The sequence below is a fragment of the Bacillus rossius genome, chromosome 3 (assembly GCF_032445375.1).
Source record: "Bacillus rossius redtenbacheri isolate Brsri chromosome 3, Brsri_v3, whole genome shotgun sequence".
Lineage (NCBI taxonomy): Eukaryota > Metazoa > Arthropoda > Insecta > Phasmatodea > Bacillidae > Bacillus > Bacillus rossius.
This window is the reverse complement of record NC_086332.1, coordinates 62,667,468-62,685,969: the sequence shown is the minus strand read 5'-3', so window position 1 is coordinate 62,685,969 and position 18,502 is coordinate 62,667,468. Positions and strand designations below refer to the sequence as shown.

Here is an 18,502-nt window from a genome sequence, read left to right as displayed (position 1 = left end):
ACAGTCTTTACCCTAATTTACAATTTTTTCTCGTGGTTTCTTGACGAGTGTAAATAAGGTTTTTACAGTATATTATTTTGAAGTTTTCAAGTGTGTGAGAATTTCCCCTTTACATGCTAACTTAATGTTCTGAAGAAATTAATGGTTATTAAAGATGTATGCCTTTAAAATACCAGTTGTGAGCAAAAGAACAAATTATTCCATGTGCATTGCAGACAGTGATAGTAAAGCTGAAAATGGACAAGGATCGCAAGAGGATAATAGACAGAAGGTCCAAGGGCCGGCTGGCAGCTCTTGGCAAGGACAAGGGCAAATACACAGAAGATTCAGCAGCTGCTGCGACTACCATGGAAACTTCGTGAAGTGTAACTGTACCCAATAAACAAATTTATATCTCTAAACTGAAACTTCACTTTTCATTTACTCCATATTGTAGACCTTTGTGCAAGTCATAAATTGTTATCCACAAATGAGTTTGGATCAAATTCTAGTAGGAATATTCAGTGCTCACAATATTGTTTGTGATAATTTCAAGGTTTTGTTTTGAGTAATTGATCTTTCTGTATTTGATGCAGATTATTTGTCCGCATTCGCAAATTGGTCACAGTTATTTACTGATACATAACCATAAAATTTGCAGACAATGCACACTTTTGCAGAATGTTTATCTTTTCTTTAACCTTCAAAATAACTAACTGAATTATGGAATTCAAATTTACATACCACAAAAAAAAAATTATGATGTTTCTTCGAGAAGCGACAGACTGTTCAAAGCCACTGTTAGCAGAATGTTTTCATCGTTTTAATGCGCGAGTAATTTTCAGTTAACCCTCTATATAGTATGCTTAACTGAAACTCATAAAATTTAAAGAATGTTTGGTTACTTTGTCGTGAGGGGGGTTTTGGAATTGGTGTACGTTTATATTTGGGCGCCACCACGTGGAGACGTGGAGACCCGGCTACCGACTCTGTCCCAGGGCCGTGACGTGACCCATGTGTAGCTAGGCTCTCTCTACTTCTCCTCTCTCTCTCCCCCCCCCCCCCCCCCCCCCCCCCCCCAGCACTCACTGGCCCACTCTCAGCGGCGGGCACGCTATGTTACTGCTCGTGGGGTCTTGAGGCGCCCCACACACCTCTGTCTCTGTGCTGGTAAACTCATGGTCGAGAATTAAGTGCAACGAGTCTAGTGAATATTGAGCTTTATTGGCGCCGACACGTACATTCAAGATACACACAGAAAACAGCACATAGTCCAGGTTTCTTGCTGACCAGAACAACGTGTGGCCTGGCTCCGAAAGTATAAGTCCGCCGATTAATCTAAAAATGCTCCAGGGAGCTTTAATTAATTAACAGACCTGCCAACTCTTACGATTTTCCCGTAATTTTTACGGAAAATTTTGCATCTTACGATTTTACGGGAACGCTCCAAATCTTACGATTTTTCTCTCGGGCTACGTCCGGATTTTAAAATTCATAAAATCACAGCCGAATGCCCTGTAGTTGGTTCTGTAAAAGTGTCACGTAAATGTTGTATTTGTACGATAATTCGTAACAACAATGTTACATGGTGTGCCATAGTTAGGTGCTGCCTTATTCAGTCCCGAGCTTGAATACCATAGTTATAGGAGTGTGACAATATTAGTTTGTCTTTTGTCTTCACGGCGTGCGTCACGTGACGGCGCTGTGCGATTTGCTCCGCTGTTGCTGCACAGTTGTCGAAGCTAGCCTCAAAGTATTATTGTTTCTGTGTTGTGTTGTAGGCAAGTGCATATTTATATACTAGTTTTTAAAAATATAACCTGTGCGTCGGGAAAGCATGAGCAAGGGTTTTCGTCCAAGCGATACAAAGAAATTTACGATTTTGGTAAGTAAATAAGTTGCATCATACCTTGTTATTTCTCGGTTAGGTAAATGTTTGCGCTGATTTTAAAATAGGTTTCCTTTCTAGCAGAATAATTTTTCGTATAACTTCCTGCATTTCAGGTGTTGTGGCATATTTTAGCAGCCATAATACAATAAATTAAAAATTACCGCAAAAACACAAACTTTTGCTGCTTCGCCAGTATGTTTTTTTTTTTTTTTTTTTTTTTCGCTCCTATGTGGTGAATAACGTGGCGTGAAGGTACTGCGGTGTTTGTACAGTGAACGTGGACTACTGAGTATTTGAAGTGCATAGAAATATTTTGATAATGTTGCGGCTAAAATAAATATTTCAAATTTGTCTAGTTAGTCTTAAATATGTGCGAGAAACAGAAACAATACTTAAGAGTATTCAGGTCAGCATATACAGAGCAGTTTCCATTTATATTGAAATCGGATAAAGGTGATAAATTTGCATTTTGTAGTACATGTCTTCGTGACATAACTATTTGTCACAGGGGTTAAAGTGACATTAGTAATCATATTAAGAGTGCAAAACATGTCAAGAATTGGAAATGCCAAGAGGAAAACAAAAACTTAGTGGTTACTTTGGTAACACAAGCTCAATTGAAAATGATATTAGAGCAGAATGTTTCTTCACTGGATTTTTAATCGAACATAACATTGCTTTTAGTGTGGTAGATCATGAAATGGCTGTAGCTGTCACATCTACCATTGTAAAATGTTTACAAAATGGTCCATTTTCTCTAGCTACAGATGGTAGCAATGACACGGGTTCAAAATTATACCCTATTGTAGTGACTTATTTTGATCCCAAGAGCCAGTTGATAGTCACCTCCCTGCTGTCTGTTCCATCACTACATGGGGATTCTACTGAAAAAAATATTGGTGAATTATTGTTGACAGAACTGGTCGTCTAGAAGTCCCATTTTGCAACTGCATTGCATTCTGTTCAGATAATGCTGCTGTGATGGTGGGTTCGAAAAATAGTGTAATTGCTGTATTGAAAAGAAAACAGAAAAATTTAATTGCAGTTGGCTACATTTGTCACTTGATCAATTTAGCTGCTGAGAAGATATCATCGAATTTTCCTGTAAAACTAGATGAACTAATCATAGACATATATTACTACCTAGAGAAGAGTTCTAAAAGGAAGGAAAGGTTGCAAAAATTTCAAGAGCTGTATAACACAGATGCTAGGAAAATACTTAAGCATGTATGCACAAGATGGCTGTCCTGAGGTAGAAGCTTAGGAAGGGTTTTTGAACAGTGGGAACCACTTCAGAGGTTTTCAATGAAGTAAGTCAGTCTTTCCAAGTGTCAAAATTCACTAGTATCTTAAAGAATTCCAAAAGCGAAAGATGCCTACTGTGACTATAAGGTAGACAGAACCAGTGAGAATGTGGGTAAGAGGAAAGCAGAGTGTGGTGCTGGTAAGAAAGTGGCAACACAATGGCATAAGTCACATAGTTCGTTAAAATACAAGTCAGCTTTCTTTCTAGAGAAGAAAAGATATTTATGTTTCTTTCTTCTTCACTAAATAAGGCATTCTGTCTGTTTGCCTTAAATGTGATTCCTATGTTTGACCAGCTAAACTTGACAATGAAGACTGCAAGTCCTCAAATTCATATCTTGCAAGAAATGTTGCATAATTTTCTGAAAGAATTGTATTCCAGATTTGTACAAGCAAACAGTATTAAAGGCACTGATTTTTTGGTTGTCAATTATCATGATACGGTGAACCAGAAAGAAATCTGACTGTGATCTTGTAGTAGGTTGTGCAACATGAAGGATTGTTGATACCCTTGCAGAAGAAAAGAGAACAATTTTTTTTAGTTAAGTTTGTAAGTACTTCGTATCTGCTTGTGATTATGTCATCCATAAATTTCCCTTGAAAAGTGATGTTTGTAGAGCTCAGGTTGCTCAAATAGAGAACATTGTAAGTGCCCACTTTCGTGACAAAATATCTACCTCAGGACAGCCATCTTGTGCATACATGCTTAAGTATTTTCCTAGCATCTGTGTTATACAGCTCTTGAAATTTTTGCAACCTTTCCTTCCTTAATGTTTTGTGACTCAGTTTTTTTTTTAGGGGGCTAAGAATTCAACAGTAAAAGACTTAACTAGAAAAGTTTAGTGGATTTTAGTGTAAATATTTGTAGCTACTGCAGAAAACTGTTATTCTTAACAATATTTTTTGAACCATTACCATTTTGTAACCGAAAAAAATTTTAGGACAGTGATGGACTGGAATATAAAGTATGTGAATAGATATAGGAATATTTGTTAAGTAGCTGGAAATTTTTTCTTTAGAAAATAATTGTTTGTGGGTAGGCTACATGTAAGTATATTATTCTGGTTTCAGTTCATGCTAAGTTATATTGGTTTTTTTTTTTATCTAGAAATAAGGGCCTGTATTGTGGTGAGTTGATTATAGGCTAACAAATTGTATGCAAATGATTAAGCATAATATTTTCATAATTTTGTAGGTATCAGCTTAATGAAAAAATTAATAAAATACAGCGACCTGATCACGCACTATTTAGAGCATCCTTTGATCTTCTTGATTTTCAAATTAACAAGTTGGCAGGTCTGAATTAAGTTAAACAGTCTGCCGCCGGAGTAGGCCTCGAAGGTTGATTAAAAAAGGTTTAAAACAATTTATGATGGCAGATGTTAACGGATAGGTTACAAGCAAAAGTTGAAGTCGACGAGGTGCTGAGGTGCGTCCTACCCGCACGGCGAACGGAAGAGACTGCTCCGGGCCCCAGGTGTCATGGCTGCAGGAAGTGCTGAACTTAACGTTAGTACATTAATATTAAATACAGTTAAACGTAACTATTAAAACCTTTTAAAAATTACAAGTTATTTAAGATTTAAGGATAAAATATTACAGATATTTAAGAATTACATTATTTAAAAAACATGCAGTATCCACTACTCCAGTTAGGGTGGGTGCCGAAAGGGTTCGCGCACTGCGACCCAACACAGGCACACACGCACTTGTTGGCGGGAGGCTTGAAACAGAAGGGGTCGGCAGTGGCGTGAGGCACATCGGGCTTAGGGAGGGCGTAGCCCTAGTCGATGTCAATTTTACAAAGAAAGAAGATTTTCCATAATTTTTTTCAGTTTGATTTTGTTGCAATCATTAATTAGTTACAATAAATTATCTCTTGATTAGCAATAAGTGTTTTTTTTTTGCGAGGGTGGATATTTACTTGAATGTTTTTACAGGTAATGTTAATGTAATGGAAATGATAGAAGGGTTTTAATTATTTGAGTTCCAAATTTTTTTTCCAGTGCTTACACCTAAAAAATGATGCTAAATACATGTGCACTGTATTTTTTAAACTTTAGCTGGGTGAATTCAGTTATGTTAAACATTTGGCAGGATATTGCTTTTTCTTGTTTCCTGATTTTATTGCTATAGTATACATGTCATGTGCCTGAATTTTCAAAGGTAGTACGGTACTTTAACCTTACGCTGCCTTAGAACCAGACTGTTCTACCTCCACTTTGTTTATTTTTCTGTTTTTTTACATCTATTGTTCTAACTACTATTTCTCTACCCATGTGTAGCAGCTGAGACAAAAAATTTTCATCACAAGAGTCAGAAACAGCAAGTTCTAACTCCATACAAGATAGCCCACACAGAACCATATTGTTCCAACTCCATTACTGTAGTAACCTCAAAAATAACCATTGTGGCAGCACCGATTATACTGTCCTAACTCCAACCTTATTGTTTACTTACTATCAGTAGTGGCTCCAGAGGGGGGGGGGGGGGGGTGTTAAGAGGCTCAAGCCCCCTCCAAAAAGCATCTGGGTCTACTTTTGTTTTAGTGTTTGCCTTGATTAAGCCTAGCCTCAGCTGGGTCAAGCCCCTCCCAAACCAAAATCCTGGATCCGCCACTGCTTACTATTACTGTAATATCTGTGCCATGCAGAGTTGAATTGTTTTGTTGTTGGAAAAGTATTATTGATTTAGTATAAAAATGCTGTGTGTTTGAGTACAATTTGTAAGAAACATATTTGTATAATGGCTGATACAGACATTTTGAATGATGATGAAATACACCCAGATGAAGATTTTTCTAATGGCTGGCAAAACATTGTATGTTCAGGAAGGTAAGTTTATTGAACAACCACAATCAATCATTTGCATGTGTGTGTTACTTCTACTTAAGGATATTTTGATGCAAACTTTGTATCTTTACTTATTTCGCTTAACCTTCCAGAGGAAAATATTCTGTAGTCTGACAAGTAATCAAAAATGAAAGTAATATAGATGTAAGAATCTTGAATAATTTTTTTTACATAATATATCAACATTATGTTATGAAAAACAATGCAACTATTATTTTAACACAATAATACCAACAAGCTTTGTTAAACATTTAAAATGCATCATAGGATAAATTGGTTTTAATTTTAGGCCTGATGAGAATGGAATTGCAGTGTTGGAAGTCGTGGAAGATGAAATGATATCCATTGAAGATGCTGTTGAAGTATTTACAACTACAGCAACCTGTTCAACCAACTATGGAAACAATGCACAACTGGCAGAAGTGGAGGTAGAAGAGGAGAACACGGCTGAAGGTAACATACTACCTGAAGAGACCCGAAGAACGAAGAAAAGGAAGGTAAATAAGAAAATGTGGAAACAAACAGTTCGGAAGACATTAAGACAATCTGGTAAAGCATACACAAATATCTGTGGTCAGGAGGTAAGTGAAAGAAGATTGTTATTAAGGGAGATCACACAAAGTGCAGAAATAAGTGTGCATGTGTAATAGACAATGAAACCACTCAAGAAATTTTTATAGAATTTTATTTACTTACTGATGATGAAAAATTCCATTTCTATGATATGACTACGGAAAGAATTGCAAAGAAATGGGTTCGAAAATAAAATAAAAATTCAAACAGGCCAAGATCATTTTCGTTTAAATACTATTTTAATATTAGTGGGAATAAAATAAGGGTTTGCAATGACTTATCTTGGTGTTTTGAATATCAGTCAGCAACGCATTAACTGTTTTCATGACAAAAAGAAGCCTGGGTTGACAGGAACCCCTACAGGTGGTGACCAAAGAGGAAAGAAAACCTCAAAATGTATTGGAGAGGCCGACAGACAAGTAATTAGAGATCACATAGACAGCTTCCACAGAGTACCTGCTCACTATTGTAGGCAACAATCATCTAGAGAATATTTTGAACAGGGTTTAAATCTCTCTACGATGTATGACATGTAAAGAAATCAATGTATTTTGAAAGAACCACCCATTGAACCACAAAGTAATTGGTTGTATAATGAAATATTCACAAATGAATATAACATAGGGTTTCATGTACTAAAAACTGACCAATGTGATACGTGTCAAGAGTTAGAGACCCTAAAGGAAAATACTGAAACCATACCAAATGAAAAAAAAAAAACAGGTGTTTAATAAGCATTAAGAAGAAAAGTTGTTTGCTAGAGAAGAGAAACTTAAATATAAGGCTGAAATTTTCCATCTCATTAATTATACAGTAGTGTGTTTCGATCTTCAGAAGGTACTTTCATGTCCACAATCCAGTACATTGTCTTTCTATTACAAATGTAAACTTTGTGTTTATAACTTAACAGGATATGACATAAGAACCAAACAAGGATATTGCATTTTATGCCATGAAGGTTTTGCTGGAAGAGCAGGAAACGACATTGCATCAGCTGTAACAAAACTCTTGGAAGAGATAGTGAAAGAAACACCTACTCTAGAGCATATCATACTTTGGAGTGATTCGCGTGTACCACAAAACAGGAACTCACTTATGGCACCAGCTCTGAAAAACTTTGTTGATCGAAATGACAATTCAGTTAAGAAAATTGAACAAAAATTTCAAGAACCAAGACACAGCTGTGTGCAAGAGGTGGATAGTCTCCATAGCGTAATTGAAAGGCATTTCCGTGGGATTGAACTACACAGTCCTCTTGCCATAGTTAGAGCATTATTAAACTGTCGATCAAGGAAAAAACTTAAAAGTAGTTAAAATACGAGTTTTCAAGGATTTCAAAACTGTAGCCAAACTAACCAATTTGAACAATGTACCATTCAGTAGAGTGAAACACTTCATTTATGAAATGGGAGAAGGCTCTATCTTGTTCAAAACAACGTTACAGCCCACTGTTCCACTGAACAAAGTGTCTTTACTTTTACGAACATCTTCACGAGGCGCAAAGAAAAGAAAAATGTTTTTTTACCATCTCCATCCAATGTGACAGGAAAACCTCAACTAGATGCAGCAAAAGTAAAGGACATTTAATCATTGTATAAAAATTTTAGTTTAACTGACAAAATATTGTGGAACTCTATTCTGAAATAAGTTGTAGTTAGCAGGGCCGCCGAGAGGGGGGGGGGCAAAAGGGGCAAATGCCCAGGGGCCCGGGCGCCCGGCTGGGAAGTGGAAAATAAATGTTTGGAAAAACATTTTCCCCCTGCTATTAAAACATCTTGTGCAATATAATAAAATTGTTTTGTGTGTTCCTAAAACTACAGTCGATAACCAATAATCTAACCGAGCAGTAGGTACTTGTAACATTCAGTTCACACCAAAATACTTGCTTAGTAGCAGAAATGGGATCGTTACAGATACGTCGGAACAGGGGGGGGGGGGGGGGGGGGGGCAGCAGGGGCGAGTCACCCCCGTGCTGTTATGCATGGGGGGACGAGAGTAGCATTTCGCCCCCCTCCTTTTCCCAGAATAAATGTTTGGTCGTAGAAGTATTTTTCTCAACCAGTAGTTACAAACGTTGCATTGGTGATCACATTGATTAGAAAATCAAATTTATGATTGTCAATATATTGTAAAATGATTGCAAATTCCTAGATGGTATTTTATTTAAATTGTACTACATCTACTGTCAGAGTAGTATTTAATACATACTACGTCATCAAATTCTTGGAATGGTATATTTAATACGTATTTTGGTTCGGAAACTCATTAAATAGCACAATTTTGCATCTAAAATTCCAAATTTTTTCGGGGGAGGGCCCCCCGACCCTTTACTCTATGACTGAGGTAAGTGTGATAGCCTACATCTGTTCGTCCCCCCACTAATGAAAACGTTCCAACGTCCCTGGAACGTTATAAATAATAATATGTATTACAAATTTTTCAATGTAATCAACGTGGTTCAGTGTGTTTGATGTTTTCGAAGTAATAAAATTGATTATTACTTTACATTATTTTAATAATATTTACATTCAGAATAAATTATTCTACTTATGTATTTTAAACACTCATATAATAATGCAATTTCTAATTATCATTTAAGATTTTTTTGTTTTTTTAGCAATATATACATCAAAATTAATTATTATTTGTATTTTTATGGGATTAACAATGTAAAAGTGCACTGAGATAATACATGCAAATGCTTTTTTTTTTTTTTTTTTTTTGCGTAACTAGGAAATTGTTATGTATGTTCAAATGAAGAATGCAATTTTAAGATACCATATATATTTATGGTATAGGCCTACGTAGTAGTGGTATGCAAAAAAAAAAAAAAAAGGAAGGGGGCCTACTACCCCAGCTGCCCAGGGGCCCACAAATTCTCTTAGCGGCCCTGGTAGTTAGTATAATTGTTTGAACTGAAATGCCTATTATCATACTGTTATATTTGTGTAACATTTCAATTAATTAATTACTATAAGTTCTCATATTTTGTACATAAATACAATCTTTATACAAAGGCAAACCTAACTTCAAAGTTTAATGCATGGTCCAAAATAACAAATGTGGAGTTAGAACACTAACAAAATTTTATTCCTTTAAAGAACAGCTTACTGGTTCTAACTCCGGTGCACGTATTTACTTTATATACTTTGTTTTAACAACTCAATGAGTAATTGTATTCTAATTTGCAGGAATGGCTGTTCGATTATCAAACTAAATAAATACAGCGAGTTAATATAAATCAATTAAGGTACATACAAAATGTATCATTTTAAACTTTCAATTCACTCTCCTAAAAAATTTACAAAATGTGTGTTAGAACAATCTGGTTCTAAGGCAGCGCTTAGTTATTAGGTACATGTGCACAATTAAAAAATGCAACATTTTCAGTAGTTAAAATTATTTTACTAAATCGTGATACTAGCGGGTTGAATCATATCCATGATTGGAAACTCAACTATTTAACATGTTAAACCTGTAAGAAACATTTGTTTTTTATCATGCACGAAATTACTGCAACTGTGGACATCAACAAAATATACAGAAACTGTTATGCTGTGGGAAAAAATATAAACATTATTATTGTTGAAACTGTTTAAACTGATAGTTAAGATCAATCTTTCACCATGTCACTCAGTAGTAGCTTACTTCCTACATTTATCTATGACACTAGATGACGAGTTATACAGTCAGGCTCTTATCTTAAGATGTTCCCTCATGTTATGTTGACAAAATTATTCCCTTCATCACTTTCAGACATACCTATGTCAATTCTTCCTATTCAAAACATTTGTGTTTAGAGATGCTTCGTGCATAATTTTTGTGGAGGAAAGAATCAAAATAATGTAACATTGCAGAACCCTGCCCTCCAATATAAATAATTTTCTTTTAAACTTCTTTTATGAGTAAGCAGTAATAAGTCAAATGTTTTTTGAGTGATGTATAAGTTAGGAAACAGTATATTCAGAAATTATGGATACTAGTATATGTTATTTTCACCTGCTATGTTTTTAAGAAGGTATTGATTATTTTATTAGACATTTTCTATCATCAGTAATTTTTATGTAATTATTCACAAATGAGCCATTATACTAGATTTTTACCTGTTTAGGCCTACTTTTTCAGGTTTTTTCTCAATAAGTTTAATTTTGTAAAGTAATTCGTATTATAATTATTGTTCTTAAATTTTATTAACGTGTTGTAATATAATTATAAATCACGGGACTGTGTCTGGGCTTGTGTGATGGTTAGAAAGAGAGGCATGAGAGGCCTGTAAGTGGAAGTGAGAAAGGAACAGTGCTTCCCCGCCAACCGAGATAGACGGTAATTTCCCCCCTGTATGGGAACTGAGTGATAACTGCTCTCTCACGGTGTGGGAGAGAAAACGAGAATGGGAGTCCCCGATTTCGAGGTGAAATTGAAAAGAGATAGATCAGGGGAAGCCCAGAGTTCTGTGTGTAAAAGGTTTTTTCATGTATTGTAACTTGTTCTGTGATTGGCTTGTATCAGTAAGAGTGAATGAAGCGTGTGTGTGATTGGTCGGTGAGGTCATGTGACGTCTACTCCCTGCGTGGAGGAGACGAGTTCATGAGATCACCAGTCGTCTGTCGAACGCTGGACGAGTAGGTCGTGTTTGATGGCTTCTCGCTAACTGATAATGTAATTTACAAAGAGATAATTTCACGTTGGTGGTCGGAGCCAGGCCTATTATTAATCAACCTAATTTTCTATATATTTCGTTTCGGGTATAATTAGAAATTACGGCCACCTTCGTAGGCGTTTTGGCTCGGGGCGAGATTCGTTTTCGCTGGGTGCGGCCCTGTTCCAGGTCGCACCATCTTCGTATACTTGCAGTAAAACATTACTGAAGGACTTAATCAACGTTATTATTTTATTATTAAATCTCATCAAGCGAGCTACCAGCAGTTTTTTCGACGGGCAGATATATGTGTGAAACGAGTGAATGAAACATTGAAAGTGTTCTGGATTTTTCGGTGCATCCTAATTGGAAAGAATAAAACAAAAACTACAATCAACATTTTAAATCTTTTTATTTTGTAAGTAACGAACCGTTATAATAATAATGTTAATCTCTAAACTTTTAAACAATTTTTATCGTTAGTAATAAGTATTTACAAACAATAAAGAATTTGATAATGGCACATGACTGTCACAACTTTCGCTGCACGCTTTTACAAGTTATATTTTTTGACCAACTGTCTACTTGCATTCATATACACTTAATGAGGCTGTTCCATCTGTACACCTCATTCGAGTCATAACGTGTGACAAATATACAGCAAAACCACTAACTTTTGTGTATGCAGCAAACCACCAGCCATTTGTTGACATGTTTTTTTTAAATATCTATAAAGGTATACAGTGATTCCCAGTTTTTGCGTTCTCTGTATTTACATTTTCCCATAATTAATAACATTTTTCTTTGGGTACTGTTTACGTGTAATATCTGTAATGTAATAATTTCTCTCAAATGTTCATCGCTGAAATTACTTTTTTCCCACTATAAACGTCTTGCATACGATGTAAGAAACTAGTTTTTATTTACGGAACACTTGCTTATTCTCACACAATACAAAATCCCATTAAATAGTGAAATGTTTGTCCTGCCAGTTCCTCCCTCAAATGTACAATTTATGTCATTATTTGCCATGTATGTAGTTACCCAGAAACTTTGTTTACTATCTTTGAAATTTATTCTTTTTATGAAATTACTATATACTTATTTAGCAGACACATAAAGTTGTATAATCTGTAAATTCTCTTTCAGATGTGTTTTTAATTTTGTGTTCCATCACCGCTGTGTAGCACATACAAAAATGCTGGCAGCGCTTGTTGGCATAATGTTTGAGTTAATGCCTGTATAGATGCATACACATAGTCGGATATTGATAACTCAACTCGCCAATTGCAAGCAGCGCAGAGCACTCGCAATTTGTCTCATGTTTAATAAAAAAGGAGTTTTACTTTTAACTGTATTAGGTTTGTGATCTTTTTAGGGTTGAATTTAAGGATATCAAGCATAATAAATGTATAGTGTTATGGAAAACAGTGCATGTTGGCTTCTACAAGTAATGAGGGACACATTAAATGAAAGGTGTTATCATTTATAGGAAATCTGAAAATAATATATGAAGTTGATCAACTGTAATGTGAATGTGTTTGTATTCTCCGTTCACTCTTAGCTGAGTTTTGAAATAAACAAACACCATTGTATCACTGCGCCGTGCCAGCAAGTCATAGGCTGAATTCATCATGCGCGCCAAGCACTAGTTGCAACACACACACCTCAGTCGGTGCTAATAAAATAACGGAGAAGTAATATAAAAGGAAAATGGTGCCGTTACCGTTCAGAACACAAAAGCAAACAATGTTTATTTTTTGAATAATCGATAAAATAGCACCGTAACGTATAGTGTTACGATTTGGTACTCACCTAATCGCTATCTGGCAGTGGTGCTATCCCTTCCAGACTTGAATCAGACCTACCACCACTATCTTCGTTACTACTGTCGTCACTGTCACCGAGAGGAACTATAACACTGTCAATGAAAATATCACTGATACCATCCAATTCTCACATTCTTTCCTCTTCTTTCATTACGTGCCGAATACAGTCATTCCACTTCTCTGGAGTATTCCGAGACAAAGCTGTGGCTACAAAATCACGTACCTCGCTTAGCTCGAATGTTCTGTTATTACTTGCAACATAACCTTTAATGACTCCACACGAGTTCGATTGGAATTAAGTTGCAATGATACGGCGGTAGCCTAAGTACAGTGTGCCCCGCTTTCTCGGCGATGTTGTCAATCACATATTCAGTAAAAGATGAACGTACTGTATGAACTAAATTCAGCAACTCCACTTTCACAGACGTTGCACTGAAGGATATATTTTATGACTGTAACCACTCGATAATATTTTGTTTTCTCCACTAATGATTTGGCACACGATCACACTTTACACTGTGATAGGACACATTGTCCATAACAACAACACTGTTCTGTTCTAATTTTGGCAATGTTTTTTTCAAACCAATCCCAGAAAACGTCACCATTCATCTCTTCATGATACTCGCCGGATTTCTTTGACTGAAAAATTTACTCACCGTTTTCCACAAAACCACTGTCGCTACTAATATGAAGCAATATAAGGCGCTGCCCCTTACCTGTTGGTTTTTTAGTCCTGTAGACAGTCCTGAGAGAAAAGCTTCTCTCTTCTTCTTAGCTGTAGAATCTTTCCAAGACTTGTTTGTAGCATGCAATTCATTCACCCACGTTTCATCTAAATAGTATATTTTGCGTCCTTGTCGGTAACCACGGATTTTGCTTAAATAATTTCTTTGCCATAGTGAAATGTCGTCCCTATCAATTATGACAGTTGTTTTGCTTCTCTTTACGTACTGTAAACCAATAAGTTTTAACAGTTTATAAAATGTTGTTCGTCTGAAATTAGGAAGTTCAGGGTCGTCGTTAACACACAGTAGCACTTTGTTCAGCGTAGGTGGTTCATTTGTGAAGAAAAAAACTATGCACTTTACGCCTAATAGCAGTCTTCACAAAATCATCACAAGTTTTGATAACAGGATACTCACGTTTCCTTTTCTTTCCGGGAGTTGTTAATGTCCCAGTGTCCTGTAATTCTTCCCTTGCATGAAGCACACTGCTCTTCGAAACACCCGTAAATTCCGCAGTTAAAATCTCGATATCGTTCACACGACAATTTGGATATTTGTCTGAAAATGTTTTAAAAACATTCAACACAATGGTTTTCTGTGCACTTTTCAAAGGTTTTCCCGTTCTGTGGTTTACAAAACTCGGTCCGGCGTCAGCCATAACAAACCGTGCGCACGTGAATCCGAAATACAACTGTACACACGGCGTTCTTTAACACAATTGTAAGTAAATACTTTGCTTTGACACACTAAACTGTATTGGTTATTAATGGTGAAATGCTATAATGCTATATAACAACGATTGTTATAAAAAAAGGCAGTGTAAAAATACTTACAAATGGTACATAATGTACATCAGTGATGATGTAAGGGTTGGTCACCTACTGGCATATATGCTAATGTAACCTCTCGGACTGAACACTCGAGGACCAACACTCACTCAGAAAATTTACCCAAGTATTTTTTTTAAAGGTCTGTATTACTGGGTAAAACATATAAAATGGTTAAATATTTTGGGCGCAGTGTAAAAAAAAAAAGTTTAAATGCAAAATCTACTGACTGATTACCATTGAGTCATAAATGAATAACAACATACGATATAAGAAATTTAATGTATTAACACTGATTTTATCGAAAATTATCCAAAGTGACACTAATCTTTACCACTAAGGTATTCAATGTTTGTGCACATTTAATCCAAAATTGAATTGATATGACAATATTTTAAATAACACAATCAGTAGAACATTAGCATTCAAAGAATATTAAGAGATCTGGTAAACAGTCGTAAGTTTACTTGAAGCAAACAAAAGTTAATTCAATGATTAATAGTCAACTTTGTGCACTCTGACTAAAACTCTGGTAGAAAAATAAAAGCAAAATTGAGAATCTTATTAACATTACGAGAACCTCTGAGCTTTTTGTTAGGGCAAAATCAACCAAAAAAACTATCTAAATTAACTGTCAGATGGTGCTAGCAAATGTGTACAAATTGTACTAGTACGCTCAGCTGTACAAAAAATATAATTTAAATGCTAAACACAAAACACCAAAATAAAACTAATCTGAATACACTATAATTAAACAAACAAAACCCAACACCATATCTTGAGGTCCATGAGGTCCATCGATTTACATTTATGACACTTTTCGGTGGTAATGTCGACAAAATCGTTCAACCTTTACTGCAAATCACGAACAGTCCAAAACGTCCGAAGTAGTGGAACTCTGTTGGTCCCGACGATCTGCTACTCTTGAAGATAGTTTACTTTTTTACAATTTAGCATCCTTGTTTACGAGAATGTCTATAACGATGTCTTCAGAATTGAACAGTATTGAAACCCGCCTTCCGATCAAATAGGAAGGGGGGGTTCCATCCCTGACTCACCCTGGGTAACTATCAAAACTAATAAAAAGGAAAACCTGAAATATGTATTAAGCTCTAGAAAATTTACCCAAGTGGTCGAGCAGTCAAAAGGATTATATTCACAAACAATGACGGCTAGTCTATGGCAAGTTAAAATGAAAAAGCAGAGTACTACTAAGCAGAATTTTAATAACGGCAACTTCATTTACAGGCCTCATAAAAAATTGAAAGATTCATACATGGCATTTACCTACTTCTACCTTAACCTTAACATTAATATAGCGATAATATGACGCTAATAAAAAAATCAGAGGTGTATACAAATTCAGAAACTACTGATACAATATAAATAAATATAACAAAATGCAATTAAAATAACTATATAATTATGAAAGTTCAAATGTCCTACTGGGAGCCGAATTTAAATATTTGCGCACGTCGATACATGCTTTCACGTCGATACATGCTTTCACGTCTTCCTGCTTAAACACGATCAGCTGTTAGCTGTGACCTTCACAAAATATAGACAGTACAGTCAAAGGCACCGGGTATTGTCACTCTTTACGCCGGGGCGACGTCACTAAAAATGTTTAGTTCCATGGGCAGAAAGGGAATCCTAAATCAAAGTTTTAATTACAAATATCTTGAAGTATGACGTAAATTCATACAAATTTGTGCCGCACTGAAAATTACTCAATGTCATACTAACTAGCATACACTCGTTATATTTTCAGCACAAGCCCACTGTAAAACGTGCTTCGTAGATGAGAGCCCATTGCAAAACTATGCTTCTTACGAATATTCTTTTCTTGTTCCACAACCCCTAAAAAAAAACAATGTGTCGCCTCTTTACCTTAGCGTCATTCTTGATGGTATGGCAGCTCAATATGCCTCCGGGCAAGGCAAGGCCCCATGACTGCTGATCCCGGCACGGGCTGGCCGGTGCAGATTCGAAGTGGTTACGCTTGTCTCGCGGCGTGGTCCCTCCACATGTCCAGTCGCGGCGACTCCCAGTCCAACCATCACGTGCCTCCCAATTCACACCACCACCGCCGGCACTCAGGTACTGATGATGTCATCCGCGACGCGAAGTACCGCTCCCAGTAGCTGGCCATAGAAACACAATCAATATATTGAATATTTACGAAACTAAACAAAGAATAACCAATAAAAGAAATAATCATAATAATTAAATAATTAAAAAAAAAATACAGCAACCGACTTTTAGAAAATTAAAAAGGGTGCTTTAAAATGGAAATAAATCCGTAAAATCAATAACGGCAAAAATATTAAAAAATAGTATAAATGTGGCCCGGGAGCCACAGTATGATAGTGCCTCTTCATTTAGGTATGCACTAATTTTGTAAATGGTCCACAATAGAAAATTATTCAATTTTAACAGTGGACAACGAGGGAGAGATACAAACTTGAAATTAATATAAATAGACGAAGTTCTACACACTCAAAAGCAGCTTCCAAATTCTCACTGGGACTAATTTTTTGTAGTATGCCGTCTTCCAACGTTAATATTATGAAATTCTTATCAATATTTTCTCACCACTTCGCATACTAAATCATTCAACAGCAATAGCGATATACATTTTACAGTTTAGTGGTAATTAAGACTGTTTGTACTCACTAACTTATCCCTCGTACAATAGTTATGTTAATCCTTTTTTAATTCAAACTTTTTTATCTCGAATGTTTTTTTTCTTCAAGAAAACAAAGCCTCATACTTTGTCCATAGAATTATTTAGCTGGTGATACCAACTAGCTTTACATATTGGTTTTGAATAAGTAAAATTAATCATACAATAATGAATAAATATCAATACATCTAATAAATTGATGCGAGTTTTCTTTACTATAAGGTATTACCTTATAATGTAAAAAAAAATTATAATTGGTTATGTTAGTTGTGCAAAATAGAACAAATTTGCATGTGTTTATTTATTTTTGATAATATAAAAAATTTCCCCTTGAGTATTTTATGTGCAGGCCACGAAATAAAGGCAAGATTGAGATAGACAACTTCGATAAACATGCCATAAGACAAACAATCCAGGAATTCTGTGTGGTAAAGAAAGTTGTTCCCAGTATGAAAACCAATTACCGTATTAAAAGAAAAGATAGGTGGAGCCCTTCATCACTCAAGAGATTATTGTGAAGATTGGTCTTCTTCTGGAAATGGTGCGAAGACTGGCAATGTTTGTTGTTCAAATGAGCCGATATAGTGGCATGGTGCTCCAAGTATCAAATACAAATAAAACAGTGTAGGTCTGAAGGTAAGGAAGTGTTTTACCCTGAGCCTTGGTTGGATACAAATCTCACATTCAAGAAAACCTGGCAATGCAAAAATGATGTAACTGGAATAATTGAAGGAAATGAAACCAAGTGGCTAATATTGGCTCAAGAAGTGGATTTCTCTCTTGGGGATCATTGATATACAATTCAGATACGACAGTCTGAGATTATCATGTGGAAATTAATGCTACTAATTTTGAAAAATAGCTGTTCGAGTGTGTTATACTAAACTTGGTATCTTCAGCTGTAGTGATGAATAATACACCATACCACTCCTAACAAGACCATAAAAGCCTCCGAATTACAGTACCAAAAAAATGATTACATGGCTAAAATGTAGATGTGTAGTGTGTGATGAAAAAATGCTTGAGTGTCTGTTGATGGAACTTTAAGAAAAAAAATTAACTTAAGGAGAAAATTGTTTGGGTTGATAAGACTTGGGGGGGGAGGGGGGGGGGGAAAGGACGATATGTCATACTCCTACAATGTAGTGGGAGAGTAGGTATTCTGTGCAAGCACTTCAGATGCAAATACTTGG

General features: G+C 35.8%; 1 protein-coding gene across 1 annotated transcript in view; it reads left to right on the top strand.

The window, feature by feature from the left end:
• LOC134530782 (large ribosomal subunit protein uL24) overlaps positions 1–407 on the top strand; it is a 42,794-nt gene extending 42,387 nt beyond the window's left edge. Inside the window, exon 4 of the mRNA XM_063365970.1 lies at positions 216–407. Within this exon, the coding sequence (XP_063222040.1) occupies positions 216–362 (147 nt within the window). The 3' untranslated portion in view covers positions 363–407. The remainder of the gene's footprint in view (positions 1–215) is intronic.
• Positions 408–18,502: the final 18,095 nt, after the last annotated feature.